The 26,342-nt window shown below is 40.7% G+C and overlaps 2 protein-coding genes across 8 annotated transcripts in view; one reads left to right on the top strand and one right to left on the bottom strand.

Annotated features, from left to right (window-relative positions):
• tubgcp3 (tubulin, gamma complex associated protein 3) overlaps positions 1-17,038 on the bottom strand; it is a 44,613-nt gene extending 27,575 nt beyond the window's left edge. Inside the window, exons 1-7 of the mRNA XM_034177619.1 lie at positions 16,817-17,038; positions 15,219-15,326; positions 12,054-12,121; positions 11,788-11,865; positions 10,600-10,808; positions 2,878-3,056; positions 2,398-2,510 (exon numbers count right to left, since the gene is read on the bottom strand). Coding sequence (XP_034033510.1) covers positions 2,398-2,510; positions 2,878-3,056; positions 10,600-10,808; positions 11,788-11,865; positions 12,054-12,121; positions 15,219-15,326; positions 16,817-16,892 — 831 coding nt within the window. The 5' untranslated portion in view covers positions 16,893-17,038. The remainder of the gene's footprint in view (positions 1-2,397; positions 2,511-2,877; positions 3,057-10,599; positions 10,809-11,787; positions 11,866-12,053; positions 12,122-15,218; positions 15,327-16,816) is intronic.
• Positions 17,039-20,319: 3,281 nt separating this feature from the next.
• Positions 20,320-26,342, top strand: part of atp11a (ATPase phospholipid transporting 11A) — a 129,286-nt gene continuing 123,263 nt past the window's right edge. For 6 of the 7 annotated variants that reach the window (XM_034177574.1, XM_034177582.1, XM_034177559.1 and 3 more), the window contains exon 1: positions 20,320-20,731. In XM_034177574.1, coding sequence (XP_034033465.1) covers positions 20,687-20,731 — 45 coding nt within the window. In that variant the 5' untranslated portion in view covers positions 20,320-20,686. The remainder of the gene's footprint in view (positions 20,732-26,342) is intronic. The other variant, XM_034177565.1, reaches the window with a different exon arrangement.

Here is a 26,342-nt window from a genome sequence, read left to right as displayed (position 1 = left end):
CATTACAACCATTTTGGCATCTGTTCACTGGCTTCCTGTCCTTGTGAGATCAGATTTTAAGTTTCTGTTACTAACCTATAAAATTATTCACAGACTGGCACCTCCCTACCTAGCTAACCTAATTAAACCCTATGTACCGGCCTGGGCTTTATATTCTCAGGGTGCAGGACTACTTTGTGTCCCTAGGGTGAATAAAAAGTCTGTGGGTCACAGAGCTTTCTCTTATCGTGCCCCTGTTTTGTAGAATGATCTCCCTGCATCAATAAAACAGATTCTGTGAAGACTTTCAAGTCCAGACTTAAGATACACTTATTTTCCCTTTCGTATGGCTAGCATACTGGCATAGTATGTTACTATGCTTCCTACCCTTTTAAATTAATTTTATTAGGAAACAGAGCGGGTCGCAACCTCAACTTTATCTAAATTATGGGTCTTTTAGTGAAGGTTAGGGCTAGTGGCTGGCGATCACCTTAGTATTTCAGTTTTTCTTGTTGCTTAATGCTGACAAATTATACCTTATTTATAGTCTTTCTGCTGCCTGATCCTGTTTTTTTCTCTCTGTCCGAGGTGCAACTCCATCCAGAAATGGGAGTGCGTGTTTTCTTCTGTAATGGTGATGAAATAGATGGGATCTGTGGACCCAATGTGCAGTTGGGTCCACAGTAAAATGTGCAGTTTCTGATGAAAGATCACTCAAATCAGTCGCAAATACACCTATTCTTGAAATAAAAACGTCCCCATCGGTAACGGACGCATTGTTTTCCGTTACTAAAAACTCCATACTGGAGATGACTAAAAAGATTATGGGAACAACAAGCTCACTTGCAGACACTGGCAGTTTCCGTGACAACAAAGAGAAACACACATGAGATCCAAACAGCAGCAGTGAGTTATTATTTCTTAAATACGGCACGAAAAAACTGATAGAACTGTGAAAAAATAAGCGTACTGAAGGACAACAGTTCCAAAAGATGAAGGAAAATGGTAAAATGGTAAATGGACTTCATTTATGTTGTGCTTTTCCATCTGCATCAGATGCTCAAAGCATCGGTTTTTATGTACTGCAGTACACGAGGGTGTAACATGTAGCGCCAAAACTGCATTTCTTCATTACAGTGGAGAAACAGTTGAGAAAGTTTGCTTAGCGTTGCATAATAAGAACACACACATACACACGCATGGAAAACCTCACGTATTTTCATTTTACACTCAAGTAGGGTGAGCTGGTTGTACTTGAAGTCAAAATTGTATCATGTAGCATGCCCACCACGCAGCTTTGTATGGATTTGTTGACAAATGATATACATGCTTTGCTTTGATCGCACACAGAAATGTTTGTTGAAGTGCTAATTATTCAATGCACATGAAAAAAAAAGAAAAAAAAAAACACTGTTTAACAATGATTGAAAAATATACCAACCTTATGATCGCGTCTTGTGTTCTTTATCCGTCATGTTTTTTTCTGCTTTGGTCTCCGGAAACTAGGCTGTTTTGTCCAGAACGGCCGAATTGTCACAGAAACTGCCAATGTTGTGTCCACGAGTGAGCTTGTTGTTACCGTAATGGTTCTAGTCGTGTCCAGTACGGAGATTTCACTAATGGAAAATGATGCATCAGTTATCGATAGAAACATTTTTAGTTCAAGAATAGATGTATTTGCAACTGATTTGAGTGATCTTTCATCAGAAACTGCACATTTTATGGGGGAAAAAGAGAAATGCTCCATCCAGATTGAGCTTTTTCTTTCCGTTTGTTAGGGAAGCCTGATTCCTGCATAATGGATACGAAAGACAATGTAACTCTACACAGGCCTGGTGTGAAAGTGGCTTTAGCTCCACTTAATGTATGATTCCTGGAAAAAATATGTGGCTCATAACTTTCCAAAACAAAGTAAACTATTTGGAGAACCACCGCACAGTCCCCAAAAATATGATTTAATAAACACCTGAAGATGGATGTTCTTGCTTCTTCTTCTTTCGAGTTTATTGGCAGACTGCAATCCAACACAGTGCATAACCGCTACATACTGCAGCGGAAGTGCTCTTGAACCACGACTTTGCTCGAAAAGTGATGCATTTTTTGTTCAAAAAATATGTTTGTGAACTGATTTGTTCATAAAGAGTCATACAAAAACCGAGGTTCCACTACAGAGCACAGGATGAATGACCCTGGAGTTCCCCTCTAACACCCATCAGGGTTCGAGACTAACTTAACGGTATGGCCTCCGTAAACACATTTTAAAAGATGAAGATTCATCTTCATCTTTCTTTTCACATTTCTGGGAAAATCCAGAACGTTCATTATGTTAGACACTTCTCACACTGTTGCTTTAGTGGAAAAATGGCTACCTAAAAAGACAAACTACCTGCCAGCATTCCAGGTACTAGATATAGGTACCTTGCTATCTATTTTGTAGCTGTTCTCCTGCGTGTTCAGCTTGATGAACTTGCCGTCTATTCCCTGGAAGACGTAGAGGATGTCCCGGACAAGCACTGCCTCGCTCACATCCCCTAAAGTAGCAATGAGTGTGATGAGAATGACAAGGAAATTGTAATGTTTTAGATGAAAACAGTACATACCCAAGTGATTATAATGTACATGCATGGAACCGATTCAGGGAAATAAGTAAAATCATGCACACATTAGGTATACATACAGACGGCAACACTTCACAGTTAATATAAACAGATCCCAGCTACAGAATCCTGACAGAGGGACTGTTCCATTGCTGAAACTATCCATTTCAAAGTTACAAACACAAAGCAAGTACATTTTCAGTAAAAAGAAGTATGTCGTAGAACGTCCACAGTGAATCCGTATTTATACAAACCACAAGTAGATCAACTTGGAATGTCTGGCCTCAAACATGAGACTCACCAATCGGATCGCCTTCATGGCGAGGACGGACAACTCTGTTAGAAAGAGCACCAGGACCCAGGGAAGGCCGGGTGGCAGGTGGGACTGTACCAGACAAAGGGGAGGAGCTTATGGGAAGAGCCCAGGGCAGCCGAGACCCAACAGAGGCACCGCTCGCTGCCACGGACTGAGGAACCTGGCTGAAAACACAAACAGATTATCGTTATCATGGTGATCTGACCTGATATAATACTTCTGCTAACAATGAACATGAGTCACAGATCTGATATAAAGGATGCCACTTACTTTTTTGTAATATACATATTAAATAATGCACAGAAAACAGCTCCCAACAAACTATTATCTTTGCATTTCTATGATGTTGCTTCATATCATAATAGAATTTGACATATGTTTGTTAAACTATTCCTCTGAGGTCCTTTGGCCAGTTGATGCCAGTCAAGCCCAGAAATGCCCTTAAAGGGTTTGTTCTGACAAAGGTCAAAGTCACTGGGGTCAAAGGTCAAAATTATTTTTTCACTCCAATGTGCACTTTGTGGGTTCCAGAATTGCCCTGGCAAGGTCAGCCAGAGGTCAATCATTTGCAGGGCTGTGAAATGAAAATTGTGAAATCCGAGGTCTAGGGTCCCCCCCAAGAAACCATTAATTTTGTATCCAATTATACATTTTCAGCATTTTTCTTTTAACTGTAAACCAAATTATCCATCAACTCAGTTCAATTAAACTACAGGAAATTCATGAAGACTGAAAAGACTGTTAAAGCGTTTCAAAAACCACAACTAAAGCTTGTAGAATATTCTGAAAATCATGGTAAAATATCAACATAGCTTATAGTAAAAAAAAAAAAGTCACTTATATTCTTGTGTAAATTCCTGTAAATCCATTCAAACCCACAGTGTCTTTTTTCCAATGAAAGAAAGTCTACATTAAATAAAGTCACATAATCTTGTGTGAAACACTGTTTGAACAGGACAATGTTAATTTTTGTGGGAGATAATTTTTTTTTTTTTTACCATGCTTCCTGATGGGAAAAGATGTAGTTCGCTTTTCCTGTTTCTTTTATCTTTCGGATGTGTTCATGAGGACGACTTTAAATTCATGCCAGCGCCAATTCCACGGATTCTTGAGTCCTTAAACTTTTTGACACTGTCTTTCTCTGTCCAACATCGCTCCGTGACACAGACATACCGCAAAATTCTTGTTTTAAAACTTGATAGCTCTAAAAGTACACGATGTCCACACACTACATTTAGCTTAAGAACCGCGTCTTGCAGCAGCCACACAGCATCACCGTAGCAACCAGCCAGTCCTGCTTTACGACAACTGTGGTAACAACCACGTTTTGAGTGAGGCATTTTTCTCCGTGGAGTTCCGCAGGTCCACAGACACTGATTTGTATGTTATAAAGATCAGTGTCTCTGGATTTAGAAAACTTGCACAATGTCATAAAAAAAAAAAAAAAAGAGTACAACACTAACACCCCCCCCATGATGAAATCCACAGTTTTCATAGCCCTGTATTTGAGTGAAGGTCAAGGTCATTGGGGTCAAATGTCAGGTTGCCGTAGCCATTACAGTCTTCATGCCGATGATACTATTACCTAGTTATAAGAAAATAATGGAAATTTTTTACATCAGACAAAAACGTCATCCATATGTGTCATTGTGGCATATTTCAACTATGGATGTAATGAATGCTCAAGGAATTAGATTAATTAAAATTTACAGGTTTGGTTGACGAAACAGCGAAATATGTGAGCAGCTACTTGTAGACAGATACTCAATTTCATTAGCCAGCAACTGTTTGCATCACCATATTCCTTAATTACTTGATTAATCACAAAAATAACTGGTATAATGTGGCAAGAAATTAAACAGTTTCAGGATTTGCTCAATCCACCTGGAACGGAGCGATTTTATTTACTCATTTACTGTATGAGAGTTGATAGGAGATTGTCAGCCACGTTGACTGCACCATGAAAATGTTTTCTTCTAGTTTGAGGTGAACAAAGTTGTGGCATATTCCCATGAAGTTTCTTTTTACAACACAATTCAAACAGCCATTAAACTCAATAAAACAAAACACACGCCAAAAACACCGTGACGCATAATTAAGGGAAATTACTTTCAAATCGATGATGTGAAACCTTTTTTTGTGTTTGAGTGATGAGTTGGCCTTTCATGACTAAAAGGTGAGCGTCAGAATGGTAATTTGTAACTGCAGGATTTCTGCATTATTAATAAGGATAAATGGGATTAAATGGCCTCCCAGTGCTAAGACCTCTATAAAAGTGATTTATTAGGTGCCAGGCTGAAAGACAAATTTATTCTTTTGCCAAGCGATACTTCTTTTTTTTGGGCGCCAACTGTTTTTACAAAGTGAGCAACAAATAAATAACGCTGGTCTCCCCAGAGTCTGTCAGGTGAAGCTGCTTAAACACAGCCGACATGTGCCACACATGCATGCAAAAGGAAATGATCGCTTTGTTTTAACTGCAAGGTGACCTATTAAGAAAAATATGAAAAAAAATGCGCAACTTTTTGATTACTGATTACTTGTCAATTAGGTACACATTTAAAAAGAAATTTTCCTTCATCTTGTCATGACTAAACAGGGGTCGAAATACATTTTTTAACCTACTTGCTCTGATGCCAGTAACAAAAAAATTACTTGCACCAAAAAAAAAGTTACTTGCACAACCAAAAGTCACTTTAGTCACTTTCACACCGGGCCCACTTCGAGTTGCTTCTTCCTGTGGCGTCATGACGACGCAGAAATTTCTGCGTCAGGTGCGCACAGCAGGGGGCAGAGAGGAGGTGAGAACACAGCCTGCAGGTTCTCTGCACAAAGAAGTCAGAGTGCACAGTTTGGCTGCAGACACACTGGGCACTCTGATTTCTCTTCTAGTTTATATGTGATCTTGTGCTGAGCTGCAGGTCTGCGCTCTGAGTTCTGTTATAGTTTATCTTTCCTCCTGTGACCGCGAGATGCGCGCGCACGAATGAACTGTCTGTGAGTAAATGTGGAGATGTCTGGAGTTATACTTCATGTGGACATGTCCTGTCTCTGGCAATCAGTCTGTGAGCAGGACTTATGTCCTTTTTTTAAACACAGTGATGAGAGAGTTTGAGCGGAGAGCGAGGAACTAACAGCCTACAGCCTGACAGTTTTTTTCACATGCACGCGCGAACGATTCGTCACAGCAACTCGCTCCGTGTGTGAGAGTCATAAAACGTAGGGAAGACGAAGACAACACACTGGAAATTGTTTTTTCCTTATTTATTCCTTTATTGGTTCATTCTACTGACTGGTGCTTATAGTTAATAAAACTTGGATAAAGTTACTTGCACCAGTGCTAGTGAAATATAAAATTACGTGCCCCGCTTGAATAATATGTGCACAAACTAGCATATGCACATACTATTTCGAGCCCTGCTAAATGTTTTAAAATTAAATAGTTCTATGCAAATGCTTTCAAAGAAAATTTATAAACCCAACTTTGAACTTGGCCAGAAACTAATGAGTTTAAATTCTCAATAAATGTGCTAATTCAGAGGTAATCTGATTTTAAACTGTTCGACACATGTGACACACAAGTTTAAAATATAGTCACCGGCCACTTTATTAGGTACACCTGTTCAATTGTTGAGAACACAAATAATCAGCCAATCACATGGCAGAAACTCAATGCATTTTGGCATCTGGACGTGGTGAAGACAACTTTCTGAAATTCAAACCGAGCATCAGAATGGGGAAGAAAGGGGATTAATGAGACTTTGAACATGGCATGGTTGTTGGTTCCAGATGGGCTGGTCTGAGTATTCAGAAACTGCTGATCTACTGGGATTTTCACGTACAACAATCTGTAGGGTTTACAGAGAATGGTCCGAAAAAGAGAAGATACCAGTGGGCGGCAGTTGCGTGAATGAAAATGCCTTGTTGATGTTAGAGGAGAATGGGTGGGCAGAAGTCAACATGGACCAACATCTCTGAAGAATGTTTTCAGCACCTTGTTGAGTCTATGTCATGAAGAATTAATGCAGTTCTGAAGTCAAAAGGGGTCCAACCTGGTAGCAGCAAGGTGAAGCTAATAAAGTGGCCAGTGAGTGTAACTCTAAGATAGTTTAAAATGAGATATATGAAGCCTTCAACAATTCTGGACTCATGCTAAACTGGTTAATTTTGAGATAAACTGGTTTTGACCTGAAACAACATGTTTCTGTGTTTTGACGTAATTTGAAATCTTCCTTTAGGGGCCTGTCCCACTGGCGTTTAGGAGGATTTGCGCATGAAATGAGGAGACAAAAGCTGAGCGTCCGCAACAAAGGTGGTCGGAAATGACAAATGTCCCGGGGTGGATCAGCGAATACATGAGGAAGAAAAGCGGATATAACAGGGAACAGAAGCAAAGGCGACCGCGGAGGCGCCCCCATGAGGGGCACAGCGGCCGTGATGCACTCGCTTCATCCGTGCCCACTCTGTCTGCATGCGCGACATACCATTTGCGACCGTGATGTGGCCGTGCTGGGCAAGCGTCATATCTGTTTTGCACGCTGTCCCGGTCCGCCGCCAACCTGTCAGTTGCAGATATTAGCGGATGACAGGGTATATGCGGCGCATTGGTTGTGTATGTCCTGCGTATGTCTTCAGTATGTGTTCAGGCAGTGATGCGGATCTCATCCGCAGCAGGATTTTTGAGCTGCTCAAAAATCCTGGCTGCGGACATGCGTGCCTCTGCGGATGATCACGGACGTGTTCAGATGGCGGCCGACTCATACAGGAATTTTACACGGTTATTGCGGTTTTTTGGCGGATGTGGGCCACTTTTGTGCGCATTCCATCCGCAAATCCTCCTAAACGCCAGTGGGACAGGGCCCTTAGATCTGGCAAACTGCACTTCACATCTTACCCCCAGCTGTCCAACAAGTCATAGACTAAATTATTACAGGAATATAACTGACTACAATTGACCTGCAGTAATATTAGAAATATCACACAATGGTGCTTTCATTTACTACATCTATAATAACACTGTCAGTTCACAGAGCAGAAAATTTACAGATGAGCACTCGTTAAAACGCAGAAGTGCATACCTCAGCAAAGCGTGTGTGTGTCTGTGGGTCCCCAATCCAAAAATCAGAATTAACAGATAGATACGTAAGTAGCTCCTGCCAAATTGGTACAGGGGCAAATGTTTGCCTACTCACTGACATTTGAACCCTCCCTAATTTAACCCAGAAAAAACAAAACAAAAATCAAAGTCAGCTATACTGTCAATTTCTTCAAATATACCAGACATAAAAGGAATCGAGAAGATGTTTCTCACTATGCCACAGTGAAGAGGTAAAGTGTACAGTAAAGCCTTCTACAGAGTGTTAATATTTGTCTTTTCTCATGAAATGCTCCTTTGCCGATCATGTGATATAAAGTGCCATTGAAGCTCTCGTATAACAGAGCAGCGACCTTGCCTTCTCAGTGAAACTTGAAGCACACCAGCTGCACTGTGTGTGTGAGACAGGTGCATTGCTTCAGTAACTTTCACATGAAGGCAGAAGTAAGTAAAGTAAGATACTTCAGCTTCTCCCTTGTTTCCACTTGGGGTGTCACCACAGCAGATCTGAGGTGGATCTGTGTCTTGATTTGGCAGACGTTTTACACCTGATGTCCTTCCTGACGCAACACCATATGACATGGAGAATGGGCAGAGAACCGGTGTCGGTGATCAAATGCCTCCCCACCCTAAAAATCGGTCCCCCCCGCCTTCATTTCAGATCATCAGTAGCAGCTCATCGATTTTCCCCTCATTTCTGCTTAACACTGACTTTAGAATGATTTAAGAGGTTTTACTGTCATCTGATGGTTAATAATCACATTATTCCCTTTGATCGTTGTGGGTGTAGAGAGTCAGACTCAGATGTGCTGCTGTGGCACGCTGATCGCACCCCCCACCTTTTATGATGAAATAATGCTGAATTTATGTGGAAATGATTGTTGTACAAAAGCTTCAGATGTCTGTCGCTGAGACAGACATCTGAAGTGCAGTTTGAAGCAGAAACAAGGTGATAATCGGTGAATTGCTGCTGATGCTCTGAAATGACGCATGCGCAGTGAAGGCAGGGGAGACCGATTTTTAGGGAGGGACCATTCGGAACCTTCTGCACTGGAAACAAGCACACACCCGCTTGGCCACCACCGCTGCTGTGAAGGCAGAAGTATGTGTCATGTGGAAAAAAACGCTATAAAACTTTGTGATTAATTAATTTATTAGTTCCTGTGAGAAATACACAATTGTTTGTTTGCAGTGATTAAGCCTTGTGAGACTATGGTAAGATTACCTAAAGAATGACATCAATTTAATGGCAAATATGTCGTTATTGTTTGTGAAAGCAAAGCAAAGCTGGGCGGCTTTGCTTGAGCTGCTGCCCCCGTGACCCGACTCCGGATAAGGCGGACGAAAATGGATGGATGTTTGTGAAATCATTACCAGTATCTTAAATTAAAACTAAGTACAACAAATAGGCCGTCGGTACACAAATGCCTTACGACACCGAGGCCTTGATGCCCCCCAAACCCCCGTCCATTTTACTTTTCAATGCTGCAGACAGTCTTCTTTTGGCTGCTCCCACAGCAGATCAATCGTTTCCATCTCACCCTGTCCTCTGTAACTTCCTCTGTCACACCAACCACCTGCATGTCCTCCCTCAGAACATCCATAAACCTCCTCTTTGGCCTCCCTCTTCTCCTCCTGCCTGGTGGCTCCATCCTCAGCATCCTTCTCCCTATATACCCTGGGTCCCTCATCTGCACATGTCCAAACCATCTGCAACGCCTATTTTCACAATGTGACTGCTTACTTTTGTTTTTTTTATTTTTGTTTTGTTTTTTTGAAAGCCCTGAGTAGGTCACAGTCGGTGTCATCTGAATTCATGCAAGATGTTTGAGTGATTTAGTGTTTGTTAACCACACAGCAAAAGCCATGACACACACAAATGGAAACTATTTCTATAGTTACTGCACAATGATGATATAGCTATATAACATTAAAACTATGGACTGATGTTATTAACATCAATGAGTTAACTGGTCCTTAGAAAGATATTTACACAAACTGACCCTCTTTCTGGGTGGGTGGAGCAGAGGTAATGGTCACAATAGCTCTTCTATACTGTCTTCTTCTGAATGATACAGTTGGGTTTAAGCCCATTTAGTGCAGAATGAAGTCTTTTCCATTAAGGTCCATTAACACTCGCTGCACACAAGAGAGCAACAAATCTACTTTGCAACAACCACTGCAAACAAGCCAAGAACCAGCTAATCTCCCACCCAGCTCATGATAATATGAACATTAAGGTCATCAAGTACACAGCAGGAGTTTTGGAAACAGATGTCATAATTCTGTGTGCCAAGCTCAAATAATATTGTCTCTATCCCATGATTTTTGCACAAGCTGATGACCTAGTGACCTAATTAATATGCAAAAAATGCTATTCTTGCTATGATGACTGCTGCCACCGTGGGACTACTACCCAAATTAAAGTTCACTTAGTCTGGCCCCAAGGGTCTTGGGGATACAGTGGCAAAGGATCTGATAAATAAATACATGGATGGACGATGTTCTCGACTACATTTCCTGGTGATGCTTTTTTGAGGTGGTCAGGTGACTAAGAGCAGATGAACTCAAAGTCTCCCCTACTCACACACTAAGTGTGCACGGCTACTCACCCTGCCAGTAGTGACTGCGGTGTTGGTGTTGGACCGTTTAGCGAATAGACTCCCAGAGTGGAGATGCCGCTGGTTCCCACACTGGCGGAGAGACCAGCAGTCCTGTCTGCGTAGCCCAGGGCCAGGCTCTGGGGCCGTGTGCAGTAAAATGGCGTGGAGTGAGCGTCCCTGGGAAGCGCCTGGGCAAACAATGCCCCATAGTTGCCAACCTGGAACGAGATATCGAAAAGGATAAAGGGTGCGGTCAGTATCACAGTCAAGAAATGCAATACATTAGAACTGAAATCAGTAAATCAATTTTGACAAAAAGCAGGAAAATCAAAGTAGTACACCCTACCCTCCCAAATGTTCTGTGACTGTCAAAGGTAACGTGTCACCATCACGTGCTACCAGAACAGCTTCAATGCTCCTTGGCATTGACTCTACAAATGACGCAACACCATTCTTCCAAAAGATATTCCCAGATAACGGAGGTGGATAATGCTATCTAGCAGTTGTCCCAGATTTCTCATAGTTGTTCAACTAGATTGGCATCACTCCCCCTCCCCTCGTGAGCCATGTTTTCACAGGCACGACTTATCCTCTGGAATATACAGTATTTTGATCATTGATTAATAGGTTCTTGTCTCTTATTTTAATCCAAATTTTCTGATTTCAGTTTCTTAAATCTGAAAACTTTATTTTACTAGTTTTGATACTCCTTTCTGGCAGTAAACTGAATATATTTGGTTTGTGGACAAAACAAAACATTTGAAGGCATTATCTTGGGCTCCAACATCTACTGATCAGCATTTTCACCTGTTGATGAACCTAATAACTAATGAATTAGTCAATCAATTATTTTCTCAGTTCATTAGTTGCAGCCTAGAGTGTACTACTGTGGTGCACCTGTGTGGAAGCATCTGCATTTGTTACATTTCTGCCATCATGTATATGGGTTTTTCCGTTGACGCCCGTCTGTAGATAAAAACTTCTAATTTAGTACATGCTCTCAAAGGGAGTCTGAGTGAACGAAAATGAGATACTGACAACACTGACTGATGCATTGTGTTGAAAGCAAATGCAGGTCAAACTGAAATAGTTGTAGAAAATTGGATGTTTCTGTAAAGTTGGATAGAGATCATTACTGACTGGTTGACCAAGTCCAGGAAGAGAACTGATGGAAGATACTGAATTGGTGTCTCTCACCCTGCTGGACGGTTTACGGGGGTCTTCAGACAGACTCAGTAACAGGTAGAGAACAGACCAGCGATGCTTCAGAACACCCTACAGAACAAACATAAAAACCATTTTGGACACAAACAGACTATTGAAATTATGAGGTTTAATTCAGTTCTAAAAATAAGATTCATGCAAAATCTAGAACTCAAACTCATTTTAAATTACACTGACACAACACCTGAGCCTGCACAGCTGATTACACTCTAAGGTCAGTGACAAACAGAAATACTGACCTGTGTCTGAAGTTTTCGGTGCAGCTCGGAGAACAGTGCAGCGTCTGCTTCCCTCCTCTGCTTCAGCACTACAATAAAACAAAATCCTTTAAATAGAGCCCGCTCGATATGGATTTTTTGAGGCCGATAACGATATTTGGATGAAAAAAATGCAGATAATCGATAAATCGGCTGATTTGCCGATAGCCGATAAATCAGCCGTTAATTTTTTTTTTTTAATGAATAAAATGTTCTTTTCTGGACCCTTATCAAAAAAGGTATGAGCTGAAAAGAGGTAAAAGCTGAAGCTTTGTCCTCATATTGATTAACTTTATAACAGAGAAGAATTTTCAAGTTCAAAAAAATGCAATTGGAGCAGTTAGAGGGCTATTCAAACGGGCTAACTAGTAAGATATCACTCCTGAAAACGATCCTTGCCATATCACATGAGGTAAATCTGCCCTACGATTGGATTTTGGTTAACCATGTGACGGAGAACCAATTCCGATTGGACACTCTCATTGCGCACGTCATCACACATCTTCTATGAGGAGTACCAAGATGGCCGATGGTGGATCAAAAGTCCACAGAATTAACTTTTCAGCAAAAAAAAAAAAAAAAAAAAGTAAGTTTCTATCTCATATCATTAAAAAGCTATTTACAATTTAGTAAAGCTTGGTCCCAGCCGTCGTATCCGACGGCATCAGCCCCAGAGGGTTAATGGCGAACGGCAGTAATTCCCAGAACCCTTCCGGACGACCAGTGAATCTGAATGTTTCAACCTCTTAGCAGTAAACGAAAGTTTTTCATACTACAAATATGGTCTACACAACGTGGGATTAATAAAAAGTGTGACAGACGCAATGAAGCACATTTGACACGTTACCACATAAACTGAGTTAATCAAACTGAGTTGAACTGAAATGGGAGAAATGTGGGGTGAATGTAATCGCAAAGTTATTACAAACAACATCCTTATAAACTTACTTGTATGTTTTTGTCAGCCGAACAGTGCAGTGTGACGGCGAACTACAGGGGGAACACATTTAAGCAGGGGTGTAAGCAGCTCTCAGTTGAATGGAGTCAGAGCTCCATCTACTGGACAAACGGTGCAAGGACATTTTAAATTACCGACAAACATTATTTCAGTAACTGTTCTGTTTATGAGAAATTATCGGCATTCTATCGGCAAAATTTCGGCCGATAGTGAGTACTTTGAAAAGGGCTTATATCGACCGATAATATCGGCCGGCCGATATATCGGTCGGGCTCTACCTTTAAAGCCACAGTTTTTTTTGTGATGCTGTTGAAAAATAAAGCCAACAAAATAACCAAAATAGTGTTAAATATCCATAAATTTGGAAATCAATCATTTTGTCACATCCACTGCTTTGATCAGCACTGCAGCACTGAGACTGATTATTTCCTGTTCTGCTTCGCTCAACATGTGAGTCAAAACACCTGCTAAATACTTTTTTCTTCTAGATGCAACTGGATATAAAGTCATTTTCACACAAAGACATACGTTAGCAGCCGTGGAAATACTGTTAAATGGTGACTATGTTGTGTGACTCAGCAGACTTTTGCGTTGTGCTCATTTAAGCTTGAACACACGTTAATTAAACACAGCCACAGATTTGTTAAGATGGTAAAATCTATGATTATGTTCTTCATTCAGGTTTTAACTGTGAAGGGGCAGTTTTGGAAAGGGGTCCTATAGTGCAAAACCAGTAATACTGGTTTTAATTCCTAAAGGTTTGATATAGTATTTTTGATGAGCCCCATGAATTAAAATAGAGTAGCAGTAGTAGAGCAGGTAGATCAGTGAAGAAAGTGCTGGCCTGCACTCATGACACCTGTTTTCCTGGACAAGACACTTGGGCACATTCCCAACACCCAATGGAAGGGCAAACGGAGGGTATTGGGACTGGACCTTAATTTGCATTGTCTCAGTCCACCTAGCCATAAATGGGTATCCGCCTTGGCTGGGGATGTAACCTGTGTTGGATTGGCATCTCTGCCAAGAGAACTTGTACACTCTCATCCACTTCATGTTACAGAATCTGGGGATAAGAGGCGGCTTCGAGCCTAAGGGCGATATTTCTTCTTCGTGAATTAAACCTGAAAGTCTAGACTACAAAACTGTTTCATTTCAACTCCACTGTGGACAGAACTAAGATTACACAGTCACAGCGAGTCACTGTACAAATACTTATGACCCTGTCTGATCTATTCATCCTTCAGAAAAGGACATTTGGCACCATTTGTTTTCAACGCAGGGTTGTTAACTTAACCCCTCAAAATGGCCAGTAATAAGCTAAATTACAACCCGAATTCCAATGAAGTTGGGACGTTGTGTAAAATGTAAATAAACACAGATACAATGATTTGCAAATCTTCTTCAACCTATAGTCAATTGAACACACCACAAAGACAACATATTTCATGTTCAAACTGATAAACTTTGTTTTTGCAATTGAATGTTGAGTAACATTGTTCTTAAACCGTTGGACTATTTTTTTCATGCAGTTGTTCATAAAGTGGTGATCCTCACCCCATCTTTGCTTGTGAACGGCTGAACCTTTTGGGAATGCTCCTTTTATACCCAATAATAACACTCACCTGTTTCCAATTAACCTGTTCACCTGTGAAATGTTCCAAACAGGTGTTCTTTGAGCATTCATCAACTTTCCCAGTCTTTTGTTGCCCCTGTCCCAGCTTTTTTGAAATATGTTACAGGCATCTATTTCAAAATGAGCAAATATTTGCACAAAAACAAAAAAATCTATCAGTTTGAACATTAAATATCTTATCTTTGTGGCATATTCAATTGAACATAGGTTGAAGAGGATTTGTAAATCATTGTATTCTGTTTTTATTTACATTTCACACAACGTCCCAACTTCATTGGAATTGGGGTTGTAGTAAGAGGGAGCTCTGGTCTTCTTTCTGGGCAGGAGAACAGATGTTTCCAAGCCTAAACCATGAAATAATAGCTACAGAATTGTATACAAGTGACCTTCCATTTAGGTTTAAATTTCTGTAGATTATTAAAAATAATAATAATAATAAAATAAAATACTTCCTTTCAAGCTCATGTTGTTCCAGTGTGTAAGCTTTGATGTCTTTATCCTCTGTTCCAGCAGTAATACTTCCCATAAGCGTGCTTCTTTCATTGCCACTTACATTCTTTCTTGATCTTCTCTGACACCAGAAACTCATCTCGTTCAATAGTTGGGGCGTAGTTGCTGCCAATGACTCGCACCGCGTACTGGAACTGGTGGGCAACTTCAGCTGGAGAAATAAAACACAAAAATAACTAGGCATTATTGAAATTTTCAAACAGACAAACACTGAAACTGAGTAGATTGTTTTTTTTTTGTGGGGGACTCCGTTTGTGTGTTAACCACCAAGATCCCTCAAAAACTCTTAATTTGTAGTATTAATTCCAATCAACATTCAGGAATTTAACCTCTCTATAAGTGAAAAAGCATGTAATTTTTTTTACTGACTAAAAAAACAAAAAAACAAACTAATGCAGCAGTTGCACATTAAGTTACTGAAACAATTCAATTTACTTAAGTCTTTATTGTCACTGTATATTGGATACAACAAAATTGCACATGTCCCTCAGTGCTACAAAAACAAATATAAAGATTATAAAGTTACTACATACAAATATTTTAATTAAAAAAAATGAAAAAAAATCTCTAATTTATGTACTTGCATACTATTTTACATCATACACACTTGATCTAATCAACATTCAAATCTAATATGGAATATTTCTTTTCAAAGTTGTGAAGTAATTCTAAATCACTTATTTTGACTGTACGAATAACAGCAGAAACAAGCATTCAGTAAAAGTCTGATTCCAGACACATTTTTTCAAATACTTTTTGATACTGTGCAAAAAGTGACAAAGGTATAAATTAATGGCACAAAAATAAGGGTACTTAACAGCATCACACATGACAGAGCAACAAAGTATTGCTGTCAGAACTGATCAAGTGCAAAAATTTGGTGTCTTTCATTGAGGGATTAAAGGTGCAATCCTGCCAAAGTGTTTGAAAACTGGATCTTTAGGTTGATGATGTTTCAGTGTGCTAACCTGCAGGGGCCTGCAGCCAGCAAGACACAACAAATGCAGCAAAAAAAAAAAAAAAAAAAAAAAAAAACAGTGTGGTGCTAGCAAGATTACAAACAGGTGACGAGTGTGAGAGGCATATTGACAGCAGGATGATTCATGAAGCTTTTTATCAGGATGTGGAGAAAGAGGTGCTAGCCGCGCAACACCAAACTCTTAGTTTTTTACACACACACACACACACACACACACACACACACACACACACACACACACACACACAAAAACCAATCTGACATTTTATTAAATAGCAATTTTATTGGACAGCCAGTCTCGGCGTGGTGACGAAATTAACAATATACGTTCTTCAGTTCGGTGTTGTATCTAAGAGATCAAACTGTACTATATGGCCAAATTTTCAACTTTTTGTCGAGAACATATCGCTAATGAAAGGCACTGTGGTGAAGCCGGCGGGAACGGTTAAAAGTTAAAATTATTATGATAAAATGTGGAGCCTGGCAGTAAACTGATAAGCCGGATTCGTCAAAAAAGGCATTAAATCTGTCGTATGTTTGCAATAAGTGTTAGATGACCCCTACACAGAGGTTAAGATCATCAACGTTAAAATGACATTTCAGTGAATGAGATGTGTCGCTTGCTGTGCTCTTCACTAGCTTGGAGCACGCTAGCCTTGTACCTTCGCTTTTCCCCGTGATCCTGCAGCACAGGCTTTGGAGAAGCACGTTGGGCGATTTCTGATCCAAACTCGCCATGGCGTCCGTGGGCAACACTTCGTGTGATGCTCAATAACAGGATAAATGGTGCGGGATATTACGAACAAACGTTAACTCCGGTCTGGCAGTCCGATCAACGCCATTTTCACACGTTGCATCAAGTTAGCACGAACAACAAAAATATGACAGAATGAGGAAGTAATTATTTCAAAGTAAAAGCATAATACTATCGCGTTTCGCCTTGAGTAACACGAGTCTGAAATAAAAAGATAAAGCAATACAAAACTGGAACTTATTACCGCATAGATTTACTATGCCAGACGTTGTGTTGTAATATTTTCAACCATTTTAAAAATCTATACATTTTACAATTACTTATTCCATTGATAATATCAGGAAATCATATGCAAAAAAAAAAAAAAAAAAAAAAATCATTACAAGTTCCTAGCAAAGTTCAAATATGAAAGTTGATTATGTTTTATACATAGGATGGTTTTCTACCATGTATGTATTCCAGTCTAAAAAAAAACAACAAACAACCAAACAAACATATGATAAACTTTATGAAATTTTCAAAATATTCAAAATATGCGGTAATCCAATAACTATACACAATTAGAGGTATTGGTAAGTAATATGCAAAGGACATTAAAATCTGAGATTGTTGACAATCTGCTCTACAACTTTTTGAAAACCTCCTTTTTAGATTTTATTTTGAAAGTAGTAATCCAAAACAGTGATGCTTAGTACGTTAGCTTGACACCGATGTTTCAGCAGGACCCGCCGAAAAGCATCCCCAGAAAACCAAGACGAACATATGAGTGAAAACATTTCCGTCTTGAAACATAGTGAAATAACAATGGTTCTGGCCCATCTGACCTCATTAACAATTAATAATTTATATAAATGTTTTCAGAATTTAATAATAATAATAATAATAATAAAAAAAACAATATATATGTTTAGAAGAAATGTACTCCAGATGTCAGAAGGATTCCTTTAGTTTTTCTAATGTTTTTATTTTTTTAAAATAATCTTGTTGAATTTTTCTGACAAATCCTTTAATCAATTCCTGAAATCATTTCATGTGGAATAATATTTCATAGCATTAAAATACGATCACGATCTTGTAACAACTGGACTTTATTCTCAAAACAGAAAAAGTTTATAACAATAAGTGTGACTAATGTCTCAAAATATTCAGAAATTCTTATTTTATGACGCTTTTCTAAAAACAAAACAAAAAAAAAAGATTAATAGAGCATTTTTAAAGATAGCATTTTTCTTAAAATATTACAACTTCAATTTTGCAGCATGTCACCCCTCTTATTATAGCGATTTTTTGAACTGTATATATATATATATATATATATATATAGAGAGAGAGAGAGAGAGAGAGAGAGAGAGAGAGAGAGAGAGAGAGAGAGAGAGAAAATAGCAATTATTCAGTTGTCTTTTCAAAAATGTGTTATAATATTGAATAGTAAAATCTCCAAAACATAAATTACTCATTAAATCATGAGCTCAGTAGTTTGTTTAATAAATTAATTCTTGATTCATAAAGTTATTATTTCTAGATTTTTAAGTTAGTAGTCTCATCTCAGATTACATCTCAGATTATTTCCAACAATCTATTAATTACTCATTAAATGTAGTAGCATCACTTTCCTATTAATACTGTGACTTTATTTGCAACAAGAGGACTTGTTTATTTTTTTTACAGTATTATTCTACTGAGTTTATTGTAATATCTTATTGTAATATTATGACCTCAACTTTATCCCTCAGCAGTTTTACAGATTATTTCTTGATTCATAAAGTAATAAGTTCTATATTTTTAAGGCAATAGTCTTAAAGTAAATGGCAAAATATTTTCTGCAAACTTTAATTTCCCATTAAATTTTGTGCACACTTTTTCTCTTAATATTATGAATTTATTTGTAACAGCAGGTGTGTGTGTCTGTGAATGGCTTCAATCACGCCAGAACTGGGGAAAGTTGACATTTGCTGTTTGATATGCTTATGTATTTTGGGTCAAAGATGAATGCTGTGAAAACTGAAAGTTGATCGGACAAATATTTTTGGAGAAATTAGCAGTTTTAGCTAACCAATAAACAATGGAAGTTTGTTGCAATGCAACATAGGAGTTCGGTGTTTTGGGATTTCAAATGTTGTTATTGTGGTTCATGTTAGTTTAACAGTGTTGTTAATGTTATTGAATTATTTTGTTTTTGTAGTTGAATTGGTTTAGTCAGTTTAGTTAAGTTTCATGTTGCCGGTACCATGAGTGAAAACTGTAGTGTGTTTGATGTCTTCTGCCACTGTCTCTGTTTGTGCATGTCTCAAATTAGAAGTACCTGCTTGCAGCAGAATGCAGAAAGACAAAACAGTGTGTGTGTGTGTGTGTGTGTGTGTGTGTGTGTGTGTGTGTGTGTGTGTGTGTGTGTGTGTGTGTGTGTGTGTGTGTGTGTGTGTGTGTGAGAGAGATGTTAATCACAGAGAAACTGGAGACGTTTTCCGTTTGGCATGCTTATGTATTTTGGGTCAAGGATGAATGCTGCAAAAATGAAACATTAGGACTAATAATTTTGGAGAAGCTACAGATATTAGCTAACACTACTGAACAATGGATGTGGTTAACTACATTCTAGACTCACACACCAATCTATCAAGAGGTGGTACTTCATCTTTAATATCAAAAGTGTGAGTGCGGTGAGTGATTTTATTTAGTAAGATCAATGTAAGTACATAATATAACTGTAAATATGTTGCAAATACATGAATGACACAAGAAAATGAAAACACTTATTTCAATTGTAGTCCATTTAAAAATCAAATGACAAAATAGAATAAAAAAAAATAATAGTGTGCATATGATAACCTAAACAATTTATAAATACATTAAGACAGTAAATTAACATTTAAAAAATGCATAATTAACAGGAAATAAAAAGGGTTGAGTGCTTCTAAAGATGGTTGAGGTCTAACGTTCTAGAAACATTCTGGACTCACACCCCATTCTAACTCATTATAAAAGCTTTATTATTTATTACCACCCTTGAAAAATGCCAGCTACCTGTTTTATAAACACTACCCAATCTAGAGCCACCCTAGTTATTAATAACTCACTAAATATTGTAGCAGGGGTTTTCACCTTAATATTGTGATTTTAGTTGCAATAGAATGAGTTTTTTTTTCTCACAATATTTTATTGTTTTTATTGCAGTGTTTTATTGTAATATCATGACCTCAGCTTTTCCCCTCATCGGTTTATTTAACAAATTAACACTTAATTGCTAAAAAAAAATAATTTATATGTTTTTGTGGAAATTAATTTCTTCTAACTTCAGCACTAACTGGACGGACAGCACCACTTTGGGGATCTGCGCGCGCTCAACCAGGGCTCGCACGCGCACATTTTGCACGTGAGGTCCCCGTCGCGCGCAAACAGATCAATCGGCTAATTAACCGAAACATCCAATCGATTACGCGCCCAAAACGCCTGAGTGCGCATGCGCTCACCTCCACCACCACCTGGCTCCCCCGTGACGTAGATGAAAGAAGAAAAGCTCATTTGGCCGCGGCGAGCGCGAGGCGAGTAGATTACACGCGCACAGGGAGCGAGCGCGAGCCGGTCCGGCAGGAGGAGCGAGTCGGTGCCTGTGGGAACTCCTAAAAAAGTACCATTAAAGCCGCTCCTCCTGCTGCTCCGCACAGGCTTTTTCACGGCACACTTGAGTAGGAAAAGAAATGAGACAAAAAGTCATGGAGAAAGAAGGAGAAAGAAGCTAACCCGGACAACAAAGTCAGCCAGAAAGAAGAAGAAAAGAAGGATGGGGATGGATTTTAGCACCCTGGGGACCCTCATCAGCAGATATGTAAGTTTTTGTCACCACTTTTATTCTAAAAGTTGATCTGCTTCAACATGAAAAATAATGAGAGGGTGAGTTTTAATTCGGCGAAGGTTTCACATTCCACAGAAGCAGTGAGTTACACGCCCCCATTAAGTTTCACTCGCGAGGGAGTGGACAAAATGATTGTGAAATCAACAGTAAACATCACGCTTTTTTAATAACCTTTATGGCTACCACTTGCTTTTTAACGTAAAAAAACTGGCAAAGTTAGCTGAAATACTTTAAAAAAAGATGGGGAGGGAGTTTTGGTGTCTCTTTTGTAAATTAAAACTGATTTTTAAAAATTTCTCTTTAACGATAGTCATGTACAGGAGCAACAAAAGGGAACTTGTGATCTAGTATATTACCCCATGCAGTAACTAACACTGGCACCTTTTTTTTGTGACATCATATGGCAGGCCAGCAGTGATGTGAGAATGAAACGTTTGTGATGTCATAATGACACTTCTTGATACAGTCAGAAATGGCAAAATGTATCAAAATTAAAGATTTTGATACATTTTTAATCAGAACACAGAATCGTGATTATACAAATAAATAAATAATACAGGTGATTTCGCCATGGGTGGAGGTGATGAACTGGTTTTGCTTGTTTGGGGGGGGGGGGGTGTGCCAGCTCTTTGGTCATAATCAACTGATTAAAAATAGTTTGTTTTCCTATATGTGACATCAGAAAAAAGTAACTCTTAATTAAGAGTTACTTAAAAGAAATGCTGACTGAAATCTGGATTTAAGGATCACCTTTCTCCCTTCTCTCTTCTCTTCATAGTTCATCGTCTACATTTTGAGCTTACAGCCTGGAAGAGAGACATGGGAAATGATGACCTTTGCTTTTCCTGTGGCAGTTGTCAGCACTAAATATTGACCACACTAACCCCCATGGTCCTCCGTGTGTCACCCCGAATTTCGTGTTACCATCACAAATTAATTTCATGATAGTCACGAAAATGTGACACATTGCAAACTGGCATGAGATTGGGTTGGTATGGTTATATTCACAGATGTAATTTGTCCCACTCTTTTCCTAGTGTGAAAACTTAGGGACTGCATACTTATTAATATTGTTGTATAAAACTATGGAATGATCTACCTCTTTCTGTAAAAAAAAAAAAAATACAAAAACACCCAGACACTAAGAGTCCTTTAAGTCCCGAGCTAAACATATCTTGCTTAACTACATGAAAAACTTAGAGGACAACAATTTTGCTGGATCAGCTGTTTTATCAAAAACTGGACTGGTTGTAAAATTGTGAATTATTTTTAGTTTGTATTTTATCTGGTGTATTATGGTTTTTATATCTTGTTTCAGATAATTGTTGTTGTTGGCAGTTTCCTCGCTTGCGAGGATAGTGGGAAGGCCTTTTTTTTAAGTTTATTTTCTACAAGCCCTCTGCTGGCTGAAAAGTCCGATGCGGGATGCACAAGACCTGTTACACTTGGGGAAAATGAACACTTGAGTAGGCTGGGCTTGTGCTGCTGCCTGCTCTTTCTGTCTTTGATGCTTCTGGCGTAAGGCCTCACTTCTTTCTGCCTCAAACTTCAGGCTGGCGGATTTGATGCTGGAACGCCAGCTGAGTCTATCTGTAGCTAGATGCTGCCATGACTGATGCTGAATGCCTGCAAGGGAGAGCTGTTTCTTCAGCTGGTCCTTATAGCGCTTTTTGGGGTCCCCTTGGTTTCGTCTCCCTTCCTTGAGCTCGCCAAAGAGAATTAATTTCGGCATGCGTGTATCATCCATCCTGGCTACGTGACCTGCCCAACGAAGTTGTTGTTTTAGTATAATAGACTCCATGCTGGGCAATTTGGCTCTGGTAAGGATGTCCTCATTTGAGACGTAGTCCTGCCACTTGATCCCGAAGATATTTCGGAGACAACGCTGATGAAAGCGTTCCAGTAATCTGATCTGCTCGCGATACAGAACCCAGGTTTCAGCTCCATACAGGAGGGTAGGGACCACAATGGCTCTGTAGACCTGCACTTTTGTGGAAAGGCGCAGTGCATGATTCTGCCAGACTTTCTTAGAGAGTCGACCCAAAAGAACTGCTGGCCTTGGCAAGGCGACTGTCTAGGACCTTGGCAACAGATGCGTCATTTGAGATAACACTACCGAGATACGTGAAGTGCTCTACTGCATTTAGGCTGGTACCCTCGATGTTGGGGTGGGGTATATGTTGTATGGGGGACCGGTTGATATAGCACTTCTGTCTTTCTCAGGCTGATGGTGAGGCCGAAGACTCTTGCTCCTTCAGCAAAACAGTTGACAATGTGCTGCAAGGCTTGCTCCGTATGGGCGACGAGGGCGCAGTCATCTGTGAAGAGCAGCTCCATGATTAGCTGTTCTGTGATCTTAGTGTGGGACAGAAGGCGCCGCAAGTTAAACAGACTTCCGTCGGTTCTGAAGCAGATATAGATGCCGTCTGTCAAGTCTTCTTTGGCCTCACGTAGCATCATGCTGAAGAAGATGGAGAACAGAGTGGGCGTGAGGATGCAACCTTGTTTGACGCCATTTGAGATGGGGAAGCTGCCGGACAGAGTCCCGTTGTACTTCACTTGTCCCATCTGGCCTTCATGCAGCTGGCAGATGATGGTGAGGAGCTTTGGAGGGCAGCCAAGGCGTGCAAGAATCTTCCACAAACCCTCATGACTGGCTGTGTCAAAAGCCTTGGTTAGGTCTATGAAGGCTGCATAAAGGGCCATGTTCTGTTCTCTGCACTTCTCCTGGATCTGTCTCAGGACGAAGATCATGTCGGTGGTTCCCCTGTTGGCCTGAAATCTGCACTGACTCTCGGGAGTATTTTCATGCGCTATGGTAGGGGTAAGCCTATTGAGCAGCACTTGAGCCAAAATCTTACCTGCTATTGAGAGGAGAGTGATGCCCTGGTAATTAGAACAGTCGGACTTGTCGCCCTTGTTCTTGTACAGGGAGACAATGACCGCATCCCGAAGGTCATGTGGAACCATTCCCTTTTCCCAGCAGCTGGAGAAGAGAATCTGAAGCTTGTCGAGGACTGCCTCACCTCCATTTTGGTACACCTCTGCTGGGATGCCATCTATGCCAGGAGACTTCCCTGGATTCAGCTGCATGGTGGCCTTTTGGATCTCTTCAAGTGTTGGGGGGTCATCAAGTTCCCATTTCACCTCCACCTGGGGAATCTTCTCGATTGATGACTCTTGCACAATGCGCTTGTCACTGAAGAGGTTTTCAAAGTGTTCTGACCAACGCTGCATAATGGTTTCCTTGTCCGTCATAAGGGTGGAGCCGTTTGAGGAGCGCAGGGGTGCTTGCACTTGATATGCTGGCCCATGGATGGTCTTAAGGGCTTCATAAAAGGAGCGCATGTCTCCGGCATCGGCATGTTGTTGTGTCTTCTCCGCAAAAGCTAGCCACCAGTCGTTCTGCAGTATGCGGAGCTTGCTTTGCAGTATGGAGCAGGCATTTCTGTAAGCTGTCTTCACAGAGTGGTCATCAGGTTTAGCTAAGAGTCTTGTGGCATGCACGTTTCTTTTTTAGTAGTTCCTGGATCTGTGCATCAGACTCATCAAACCAGTCTTTATTTTTCCTGGCTGAGAAGCCCACTACTTCTGCTGCCGTCTCCTGAAGGATGGTCTTTAATCTCATCCACTGTTGTTCAGGGTCGTCAGGCAGGCCTTCTTCTCCACCCAGTCTCTCCTCTAGTTTGGCCTGGAACTCCATTTTTGTGTCTATGTCTTGCAGCTTGTGGACTTGTAGCTTCTTAAACTGTGGGCCTTTCTTCTTAGGAGGGGGCTTGAAAGTGAAAGCAATCTTGGAACGGACCAAGCGATGATCTGTATAGCAATCAGCGCTAGGCATCACCCTGGTATGTAGTACGTCTCTTCTATCACGCTGTCGTGTCAGAACATAGTCCAGAAGGTCCCAGTGTTTGGAGCGTGGGTGTCTCCAGGTTGCTTTGAATCTCTCTTTCTGTTGGAACAGGCTGTTGGTGAGCGTCAAGTCATGTGCAGAGCAGAACTCCAGCAGTAGGCGGCCATTGTCATTACAGTTGCTTATGCCATGTTTCCCTAGCACGTCCTTCCATACATCAGAGTCGCGGCCCACTCTGGCGTTGAAATCTCCCATGATGAGGAGCTTGTCCTGGGTGTCGACGCGCTGTAGAAGGTTGTGCAGATCGCTATAGAAAGCCTCCTTAACTCCGATGTCGGCCTGCATGGTTGGGGCATACACACTAACAATAGTGGTAAAATCCTTGTTGTTGATGGGGAGCCGGAGTGACATGAGTCGGTCAGAATGTCCAACTGGCAAACTGTGTAATCTATGTGCTATGGCGCTCTTAATCATGAACCTGACCCCTGAGAGTCGACGATCTTCTTTAGCCTTCCCTGACCAGAACATGTGTAGCCTGTGCCTTCCTCGGTGAGTGACCCTTGGTCTGCAAAGCGCACCTCGCTGAGTGCAGCAATGTCTATGTCAAGCCTTGCTAGCTCTTTGGCGACTAAGGCTGAGCGTCTTCGAGGACGATCGCTATTGTCTGAGTCCATCATTGTGCGTACATTCCAGCACGCAATTTTCAGGTTCTTTGTTTTTCTTTTCGCACCGCATGTAGTGATGCCCGTTGGCAGTGGTGAGCCAACCAGGTCTAGTGAGACAAACCATGTTTAGACCACCTTTTCTAGGTCTGTCTCCATGTGGAGCAAGCAGGGCTATCCCTAAACAGGGCTGCTTGGTCACCCACGGCCCTGCCGGATGATGCTGTTGTCTCGGGTCAGCAATCAAATGACCATAGCTCCTGAGCCACCTGCATGCAGGATCGAGAGTGCAGCTCCCAGTGCCATCGTGCACCTGCTGTTTTCGCCTCTTCCCATCGCTGCAGGGCTTTCCTTTCCGCCTGCGCTCGTTGCTTAAAGTGAGGATCAGCTCACGCACACCAATTCCACTCTTTAGGCAAGGTGGCACTCCACAGTGGCACAGACAAGCTGAGACGGCTGTGGCGACCACCAGGCTGTAGGTTTTACATCAGAGTGACCTTCCTAGCCTCTGGCTAAAGAACCTTCCTCGGAGGCACGGGGGCAGTAACCCAGGCTGGGGGTTTAACATCATGGTTTTCCTTCCCCTAGGTGGACTGCCTTAACAGGGCTAATGAGTCCCATCTACCCACTGCTATAACCCAGTCAGCTGGGAGGCTCGTGATGGCGGGAGCGCCTAGATCCCATATAGGTCATGCACCTACCACTGCCATACTTGAATAAACAATATCTGTGTTGTAAAACAACAACAACAAAAACACAAAGCCAACCTAATCAAAACCAAAGTGAGTGCTGCTCCAGGAAAACCTACCTGAAACAATCTAAAACTGACTGAAAATAAATCTGACTCAATCTAAACTGAAAACAATTCATCTAGCGCAATGTAACTATAGCTTGTAAGCTAACAAACGGAATATCAAATCAAATCAGATTTATTTATTTATTTATATAGCGCCAAGTCACAACAAACAGTCGCCCCAAGGCGCTTTATATTGTAAGGCAAGAGCCATACAGCAATTACAGAAAAACCCCAACAGTCAAAATGACCCCCTGTGAGCAAGCACTTGGCGAC

This window comes from Thalassophryne amazonica, chromosome 1 (genome assembly GCF_902500255.1).
Source record: "Thalassophryne amazonica chromosome 1, fThaAma1.1, whole genome shotgun sequence".
Taxonomy (NCBI): domain Eukaryota; kingdom Metazoa; phylum Chordata; class Actinopteri; order Batrachoidiformes; family Batrachoididae; genus Thalassophryne; species Thalassophryne amazonica.
This window is presented reverse-complemented; position numbering and strand designations above follow the sequence as displayed.